Here is a 9,318-nt window from a genome sequence, read left to right as displayed (position 1 = left end):
CTGGGGGCGGGAACCCGGCGCTCAGGACCGGGACCGGGACCGGTGTCCCGGGGCGGGGCCTTACCGGGGCGGCGCGGGGCCGGCGGGGGGCGCTGCCGGGCGGGGGCGCTGTGTGCGCGTGGCTGGGCGCTGCCGGCAGGGGGCGCGGCGCGCGCCGCCTTTGTTGCCGTTGGCGCCTTCCCGGGCGCGGGCGGCGGCGGCGCGCGCGGGCGCGGGCGGGAGGCGGCGGGCGCGGGGCGGGGCGGCGGGAGCGGCGCGGCGCGGGGAGCTCGGGGCGGCGCGGCGGGCTCGGGGGCTCGGGGCGGCGGGAGGATGGAGATGAAGAAGCGGCTGACGCTGGAGCTGCGCAACAAGAAACCGAGCGAGGTAACGCTGCCGGGGAGCGCGTGGCGCGGGCGGGGGACCGGGCCGGCACGTGCTGCGGGGGGTCAACGGGAAGGGGGGGGGGGCGGCCCCGCGGGCGGGGGGGTCCTGCACGGTGAGGGGGAGGGTTTGGGGTGGGCGGGGTGCGGCGCGCGGCGGCGGGGACACCCCCCCACCCCCTCCCGTACCCCCCCTCCCCCTCCCGTACCCCCCCTCCCCGGCATGGCGGCGCGCACGTGCGCGGCGGGGCCCGGCCCGAGGCGGCGGCGACCGGTCGCGGCCCGTCCGGTCCCGCAGCGGGGGGCGGTGGGGGGGGAGGGCGGCCGGGCTGGGCCGGGCCGCGCCGTGCCGGTTCCCGCCGCGCCGGAGCCGCCTGGCCTGGCCGGTGCGGCCCCGCGGAGCCATGGCGGCTCGGCCATGTTAGCGGCCGCCTGGGCCTGCCCCGGCCCGCCCCGCCGGGGCTCGGGCTCCCCGCTGGGGCCTGGCCAGGCCCGGCGCTCGCTCCAGGGGCCGCCTGTCAGCGCCGGTGCGCGGCCCGAGCGGGGCCTCCCGGGCCGGAGCTGGGTGCCGGGCCGCGGGGGCGCCGAGCCCCCCGGGGCCGCCTCAGCCGCCCGCTCCCCTCAGCGCAGCCCTAGGCCGGGCCGGGGGCTTCGCACCTTCCCCGGGCGCTGCGCCGCGGCCCTCGGCCCGGCTCGGCCCTTACCTGGGCCGCCCTGCAGGGAGGCGGCTGGCGGCTGTCACTCGCTTCGGGGACAGGCCGCTGTGGCGTGGCAGCGCCGGGCCTTAGGAAAAATGGGTTGTGAGAGGAGCTTTTGGTAGAGATCAAAGGTGCTTCGTGGACGGCCAAGGGGGTTGCAGGCTGAGAACGCCCCGAGGAGCCCAGGGGTCCCCCCGAGGACTTGGTTTGACACCAGGACCTGGAGCGAGTCGGGTCACGGCCCTGTGCCCCGGGACCAACGGCGGCTGCGAGACGCTGTCCCGGCTGCTCGTCCTGCTGGAGCCGGGGCAGGGATCTGCTCCAGCTTCGGGCTGCCTCAGCCAGGTCGGTTCATAACCTGGCACCGTTCTGGCCTCTGTGCCCACCGCGGCGGAGCGCCGGCCCCGGCCACCTTTACGCCTGCCGTGGTCGGTTCAGCTGGAGGCTTGTCTGGGGCGCTGAGAGCAAAGCGAGCTCGGCCACGGAACTCCTGGCCCAGCCTGTTTGCTGCTCAACTCAGAGCTCTGACCAGCGATGCCGCTTCTGGAGTTTTAAGCGTTAACTCGTTCGGAGCTTGTGCTGCAAAGACAGCATGGCAGCCCTGAAACTCTGCTGCCAGTAAGGCGAAGTGATTTTAGAACGACTTCCTAATAGTTGGCTGATCTGAGCGAGAGAGGTAAAACGGGAGTGCTGCGAAGGAGGAATTTGGAGAGCATCACAAGCCTTCTGGCCAAGGCTGATTTTTGCATCTTGCTGTGAAGAATGTGCGGGGTAAAAGCAAGTTTTGGAAGTGGCCTGTGAGAGCTGGGGCTTGAGTACTCCCTGCGCTTTGGGGGAGAGGAGGATGCCAGGTACATTCACTCTCCAGATGTTTAACGGGGAGCAGTTCTGTGCTGGTGCTTTGTGGTCCTGATGCCACAGAGGGGTTGATTTCTGTGCTGAATTACCAGGTAGCGATGGCTTCTGTGCGTGTAGTGTGTGCTGGGCGAAATACTAGATGCCATCAGTGGTCCTGAATCAGGAGGAGCCTGAGGCTCTCATCTGCTTAAGAGACCTGCCTAGGCAGATGTGTCACCTCTGCATGGAGGCTGTCACAGGGAAACGAATCCTCTGGAGGCAGGTTTTCCAGCACCCTGGTGGCGAGGGGGGAAAAGTTGAACAGGACAAAACCAGATGACCTTGTTCAGTCTCTTGTTAGTGAAGCCTGAAGCGTGACTGAAAGCTTTTTGATGCCTTGTGCATGAAACATTTTGATGCAACCTCATGGTTTGACCTCTTGATGCATCTCAGTGGAGAAGGTGGACCTTGGTTGGAGCCACAGGGGGTGGGCTGGTGCAGCGGTCGCACATTGCATGGCTCGTGCTTAAAGGGTGAAATCTTAACCGCCATGAGGGATTCTCACCTTGTGCCCTCACAAAAGTTACTTGGCTTTAAGATCTTGCGTGTCCCTTTGTGTGAGTAAGGAGGACCTTCAGACACACCTGCTGCTTTGAAGTGTCAGTCGCTCTGCCTGATGTCAGCTTGATGGACTCGAGGTGAGACTTAGTTGGGTGTGATGACAACTGCTGGGTGTCCTTGTTGGCAGGTGAAGGAGCTGGTTCTTGATAACTGCCGTTCAGACGATGGGAAGATTGTTGGTCTCTCTTCAGATTTCGAGAACCTGGAGTTCCTCAGCATGATCAACATCAACTTGCTGTCTGTCTCCAATCTCCCCAAACTCAACAAACTTCGGAAGGTGAGTCAGACCTGTGGTCCCATCTCCAGCAGTCCTTGCTCTGAGCCTTCTGCTGCCCTGTCCCTTGTGACATTTGTTTTTATTGTATTTGCCATAAAAAGGCCATTTGATTTTGTTTTTTCCTCTGTAGCCAACAATCTGAGCAAGTGAGAGAGGTTGTTTTTTAGCAAGCAACAAAATGCTTTTGAGCTTATTGTATGTTCATTGTCCTTTCTCTCTTGCTTTTGCTGTTGTGCTACTGTCAGAAGCTGCAGTAACATCGTAAATATTTTGGATTTTAGAGCATGTACCCCTGTGTCCTGCAGTACAGAGATGGCTGGGAGTGCTGCATTACCATGGGAAGGGGGTTTCAAGTGAAAACTTGGAACTGCTGCTGTATGGTGTGGTCTAACGAACAGGGTCTGGAATGTGGGTGCTTGTTGTATTCCGGTTCTCTGGGCAGTTTTATTCCCCATGTCGTGAGCTGAAACGCATTGTGACCGTGTGATATTCCCTCCTGGCAGCTGGAGCTGAGTGATAACAGGATTTCTGGTGGCCTTGAAGTTCTAGCAGAGAGAACTCCTAACCTGACACACTTGCATCTAAGCGGCAACAAGATCAAAGACATCAATACCCTGGAGCCCTTGGTGAGTGGAAGGCTGTGCTGGAGTCTAAGGGATGACGTTGTTTCCTTTGGGGAGTGTGTCTGTGCAGCAGAAGTCCAACGTCTTGGTAACTGTTCCAACAGCACTTCGTGGTTCTGATGGGAACAGATGAGTGGGTCCAATTTGAGGCTGGGCTAATAGTTATTGGCTCCTCTGTCTGGAAAACCAGCAGCCAGTTGCTAAAAGAAGCATGAAATTGGGCTGGATGAGTAAAACTGTGGATGCAGTGCTCAGTGTCCATCTGAGAAAGGACCGTTAATGGGTCGGATGCAGTTTGAGGTAGGTGGCACCTGGGGTGTCATGGAGATGAGTTGCTTGGACACCAGTGAGGGTGTCCATCATGTCAGTCCAAAGGCGCTGTTGTGCTGGTTGGGACTCTCTCGCCCTGGTTGCTGTCACAGCATGCATTGCAGGGGGTTCCCGTTGCATCTGAACTGCCCCAAAGAAGGCTCTTGCCTTGTAATCCTGACTCTGTAGCTGAAAGGTCTGGTCTGGGGCATTTGCCTCACTCATTAGCTGTTTCCTTTGGTCCTTCCATCCCCTCCAGAAAGAGCCTGAAAGTGTTTTCCTCCTCCTTCGCTTGACCTGGTGCACAGTGTGATGGCCTGAGCGGGAGAGCTGCTGTGGCCATGCCGAGAGGCACGTGGGCACAGTCTGCGGGTCTCCCTGTGTTGCGCTGTTGGGTGTTTTGCCCGACGTTTTGGGCAGGATGAGCCTGGCTCAGTGATTTTTTCCTGCTGGGGGAGCTGGGCTTTCTGTGCTTGTTGCCTGCCCTGTTCAGAAGGGAGTAAGGTTTGCAAATGGTTTCATAGGAGCTGGCTCTGCGGAGGGGAAACTAGGACGGAGGAGCTGAAAAGAAATGGTTGCCCACAGTTAGCAAGAGCAGTAACTTCTTGCCATGTGAGGAGCACATGGCGCAAATAATGCATGCAAAGACACTTCTGTACTAGATCTGGGTAGCAACCCAGCTGTCTTCTGATGGCTGCCTGATCTTCAAACGGTGTCAGCTTGTAAATAACCTAGTGACTTGATCTTTGCAGAAAAAGTTGCCGAACCTCCATAGTCTGGACCTCTTCAACTGTGAGGTGACAATGCTCATCAACTACCGGGAGAGCGTGTTCACCCTTCTGCCCCAGCTCACCTACCTAGATGGGTTTGATGCTGATGACCAGGAAGCACCAGACTCAGACCCTGAGGCAGACGGGGATGGACTGGAGGATGAGTATGAGAACGGGGAAGGTGAGGATTTTCTCCTCTTCATTTTCTTCCTGGGGAGCAACCCCTTTTACCCTTCTGCGTGGTCATGCTTCTAAATAAATGACAATTATAACTTGCTGCTGCAGTAGGAGCTGTGTGGGTAACCCCGCTCCCTCCTTTGGCAGGCTCTGTAAGAAAGGAGACTTGCTGCAGGCTGACGGGGCTTGTTGCAGGCGCTCCTTGTGCGTGCTTGTTCTGTGGGGTTTCCTGCCCTGCTCATGTAGTGAGTATTCGGGAACCGTAACGCTTACCTGCCTCTCCTTTTGGTAGAAGGTGAGGAAGAGGATGATGACGATGAGGAAGATGATTTGGATGAAGAAGTCATTGATGATGAAGAAGATGAAGATGATGATCTGGAAGGTGAAGAGGAGGAGGACGGAGTAGATGATGAGGTGAGGCTTTCTGTCATCGGTATAAGCCTGCAGCACCACGTTGCTGTGTTTGGTGCTGCGTTTGTCCTTTAATCCGGTGACCCATCTGGCCAGGTGTCACAGATGCGCCTCTGTGGGCAGATCTGAGGCGTGCTGCCCTGCGCTCTGCCTTTTTCCCCTACACCTTGTGACTCGTGGCCCACAAGTGTTTGCCAGTTCACACTTGTTTATTGCTCAGCCTGGTACTTCTGTGGCTTCAAGTGCTACAGCTGTACAGCCCCCTTCGTAGGGGTGCGAGAAGCTGTTCAGGAACTGCCGGCTCCTCCCCACTCAGCTTGTATCTGCTGTCCTGAGGCTAGAGTAGGGCAGGAGCAGAGGTGAAGGGAGATGTTGCTGTAGAATTACACCTTGCCCATGGGATTGCGGTTCTTGCAACAAAGAATCTTGTTTTGACTCCAGGAAGAAGATGAGGAGGAAGATGGTGAGGACGATGAAGAAGATGAAGCTGATGACGGTGAGTTGAGTCCTGACAAACTTAAGTGCTTGCAAAGCTGTCTCAACAGTCACTCTCAGCTTTTGTAGAGCTTCCCAGGCTTCAGTGCAGTGCTGTTGTTGCCTGCAGCTTTTCCCTGATGGGAAGTGCAGTGTTTCTGCCTGCCGGCAGTGCTGAAGCTGTTGCTTATGCCTGAGCTGACTATTGAATAGTCACAGGGTTATAACCAAAGGGTCACGCAGTGGTGATGGGGAAACAGGTTTCAGCATCTCCTAATACCAACCAAGCTGGGTAAGTGCCAGATACTAATGAAGCAGACTACTTAGAAAACCAGGTCTAAGTAGCTTGAACCGATAGTCCGTGCAGGAGCAGGGCTTGTGTCACAGAAGCTCATGGTAGCAGCCTGCAAGAGAAGATGCTCTTGGAGACACGTTCCTCTCCTCTCAGCTGTAGAGGGGAGGGTAGACCCGAGCTGCTTGACTTGAGTCCAGACTCCTCTGGTTATAACAAACTATAAAGACCTGAGTAAATGTTGGCAGAATATAGCAGCTGGTGTGACTTCGAATGGTTTCGTATGAGCTTGGTTAGAAGTGACTGAATTCTGCAGATGCTATGTTTTTGGGGTGCTCAACAAAAAGAGCCCATTTTTAAGCAGCTGTTGAAATGTGGGATGCTTGGAGGGCAGAGAAAATAGTTAATGTCTCATGCTAGTCTAGGCTTTTCTGGGTGCCATGAGAAACTGGGCAGGGTGGATCTCGGCTTTGTAATGGTGCCAGTCTAGTCTGTGCTTGTTCACCAGCAAGCTGTGGCTGACGCGGCTTGAAGCCACAGTTCAAATGCTGTTCCGCAAGACTGAACAGAACTTCACGCTTCACCTCTTTTTGCAGACCTTCCACGAGGGGAAAAGAGAAAACGAAATCTAGAGGATGAAGGAGAGGAAGATCCAGAAGACGAAGAGGACGATGAGGATGACTGATCCGAGCGAGCCAATCAGTTTTACAGACTATGACTGTGCTTGTCTTAACCTCCCCGTTGTGTCTATGTGAGACTGTAAATCCCTGTCTCCCACTCCTCCCCCCTTTGTATGGCTGCAGCGTCCACAATATATTTTTTTAAGATGTAGAATACTGTAGGCATTCAGGGGAATCTTCCATACAAGGCTCACTTTCTCACAAGTATCTCATGACCAAAGGCTTTTCTCCGTTCTGTGGTTTGTGCAGCAGTTTGCAAAAAAAAAAAAAAAAAAAAAAAAAAAAAATTTTTCCTCCTAGGGTATCTTTCGTGTCTGAAATCAGCCTTGCCACACTGGACCCAGAGCTCCAGCTTGCCACCCTGCCTGACAGCCAAGAAGGCGTGTTTGCTATCTGCATGCCCTCAGACCAGCTTTCTGAAGACGCTTGAGCCATCTTGAGCAGTGGGTGCAAATCTGGTTCATCTAAACGGACTCAAAGCGAATGATCACTGAGGTCTCTCTGATACAGAAATAATGGTGATGTGATCTCTGGAGATGCTTGAAGATACTTTAGTGCTGGGGATGTGGGGTGCCTGGGGTGCTGGGGAGCGGGGGTTGGCTGCTTGCAAGACCTGGTACCTCTGACGATGCACCTTGCAGTAGCCCTGCGCTTGCTTTCCTATTTTATAAACTGGAATGTTTTTTTCCCAGTGGCCACCTAATAACTTTCACTTGGATGTCCAAGTAAGTCTGACTTTTGTGGCTGTGAGCGTCTTTGCTGTGACGAGGCTTCTCGTCACCCCGTAGCAGCCTCTGCCTTTAGGAAGAGATAGGAAAGAGCAGGTTAGGGGGTACTGCACCTCTGTCAAACTCCGTTTCGCACTGTACAGAACACGTTCAACCAGTATCACTGTGATGCACCTAACTCGGCGTTCCCCGGGAGACCGTGTTAGCCTATATATTCTCAGGGTCCTTCTGCTAGCCAGTACCAGCTCTGGACGGTTGCCTCAGCGCTAGCCTGGTGTACGCATCCTCCTCTTTACATCCAGCTTTCTCCCACTCATGTTTATGCTCTGCGGGCGTACTGCGTGTGTCCCCAAACCCAGCGGTGGCCAGAAGGAGGAAGGGGGGGGATTCAGCCCGGTGCAGCTCTGCGCCGGAGGGTTTCTGACCCCTTGGCCACCCTTCCTCTGCCTGGAGGTGTTCAGCTGGCCCATCCGTTAGCTTCTGGGGAGAACTGGCCCCGTGGCGTGCAAGGGATGGTAACTCCTCGGTGCTGGGTGCCGGAGAGCTGTGCTGGGGTGGGAGAAACTGCTGTTCCTCCTGCTGTCGAGGCTCTCCGCGGGTGCAGACGCACTGGCACTTTGTGGCGTTCCCGGTGGTTGCTCTGGGCAATCTGTTGCACCCGAGACTCGCGGCGGTTCCTGCAGAGGAGTGGTGTGTGTTGCAGCACATCCGAGTTTCTGTTGCTTTTCTGTTCTTGCTGTCGTCTCTTGCATTGTACAGTAGCTGTAACCATTCGGAGAAGAACTAGTCCTGTAAAATGCAAACCGAGTAACTTATAAATGTTAAAGGAATTTTTGAAAGAAATTTCAGAGCAGCAGTTACTTCTAATTTTTCCCTGCATTTTTAGCAGATTGTATGGATTTTATATTAGCCTAGTAACTGTCAGGTTTTAATTGGTCAGACTAGTCCCAGAAATAAGGATCTCCAGCCCTTTTGTATCTTTTGTTACAAAATTTGGATAAAACTTTAATAAAGACTTCAGTTTTTAAAAATCCATTGCAATGAACGTTGTCTTCACTGACCTGTGCTCTAGGAGCGGCCGAGCTGCAGCCAGCCTGCAGGAACGTGTGGTGGAAGTTTTGGGGCAGTTTTTCTTGGGTCTCTCCTGGGAGTGGTGACTGGTGTGTGCCCCCCAGCGTGTTCTGGCTTTGCTTTCGGCCCCAGCGGGGTGGACACTTGGTAAGTGCAGCTCAGCTGGTGGGGCTGGTTCGGGCACGTCAGGGCTGCTGGTGGGGTGGGGATGGGGATGGGGCAGGGTCTCTGGTGTGGGCCAGAGTGGCACAGGCCATCCTGGTGCAGGGCCCTGGCACGCGTGTCTGCAGGAGATGGTGCAGCCCCTGCTGTGCTGCACGCTCGGCCTTCAGAGGTGGCTGGAGCTGGGCTTGCGGGGTCAAGAAGAGCTTGGGAGGGGGGTCCCGCTGCTGGGCTTTAGGGTGGGCACCTGCCCTGGAGGAGGAGGAAGCTGGGTGGGTGTTGGTGGTCCGAATGCAAGACAGGGAGGAGGAAGCCCGCTGCAGGCTGGGCTGGGGGGGTCGGGGCAGCTGCCTGTGCTTGCTGGCACTGGAGGGGTCCAGACTTGTGCCCGATGCCACGGTGCTCCCGCCTCGTGGGGGTCTCCCTCGCCTTGCGGGGCTGCGTGGTCCCGCTCCGGCTCTGTAAGGAGTGGCTGCTCTGTTAGGTCTCAGCAGTCAGGGGCTTCGGCTCGGGCTTCTTACTTCAGCACATCTGCCGCCCTGCTCAGGGCCTGGGGCGAGGCGGGGGCTGTGCTGGACCGGGGTTGGGGACAGCAGCCCCAGGCCCTGCGTGGACCAGGAGCTGGGAGGCAGAGCAGCGCTGTGGCTGCTCCCAGCCCTGCTCCTCACCACTGGCTCGGGGGGCTGCTGTACCTCGGTGCTGCCCATGCAGCCCCCCGCTCAGGTAAGGGGTCTCCCTTTCAAATACACCCTCCCCACCCAGAAGGGTGGCTGTGGGGCCACCCCACTGCAGTGGGGGGGCCTCTGCTTGCTCCCAGGCAGGGATG

General features: G+C 56.8%; 1 protein-coding gene across 2 annotated transcripts; it reads left to right on the top strand.

Moving 5' to 3' along the window:
• The first annotated feature begins 209 nt into the window (after window positions 1–209).
• Window positions 210–8,292, top strand: LOC102046867 (acidic leucine-rich nuclear phosphoprotein 32 family member B). Of its 2 annotated transcripts, none has more exons than XM_055706917.1 (7): window positions 210–366; window positions 2,646–2,795; window positions 3,299–3,421; window positions 4,480–4,678; window positions 4,970–5,088; window positions 5,527–5,581; window positions 6,448–8,292. In XM_055706917.1, exons 1-7 carry the CDS (start codon window positions 313–315, stop codon window positions 6,534–6,536), a joined length of 789 nt encoding a protein of 262 aa, XP_055562892.1. In that variant the 5' UTR covers window positions 210–312; the 3' UTR covers window positions 6,537–8,292. The 2 variants fall into 2 exon arrangements, with proteins under 2 accessions (XP_055562892.1, XP_055562891.1); XM_055706916.1 differs by having other exon boundaries at window positions 211–366; window positions 4,967–5,088.
• The last annotated feature ends 1,026 nt before the right edge of the window (window positions 8,293–9,318 follow it).

This window comes from Falco cherrug, chromosome 4 (genome assembly GCF_023634085.1).
Source record: "Falco cherrug isolate bFalChe1 chromosome 4, bFalChe1.pri, whole genome shotgun sequence".
Taxonomy (NCBI): Eukaryota; Metazoa; Chordata; class Aves; order Falconiformes; family Falconidae; genus Falco; species Falco cherrug.
This window is presented reverse-complemented; position numbering and strand designations above follow the sequence as displayed.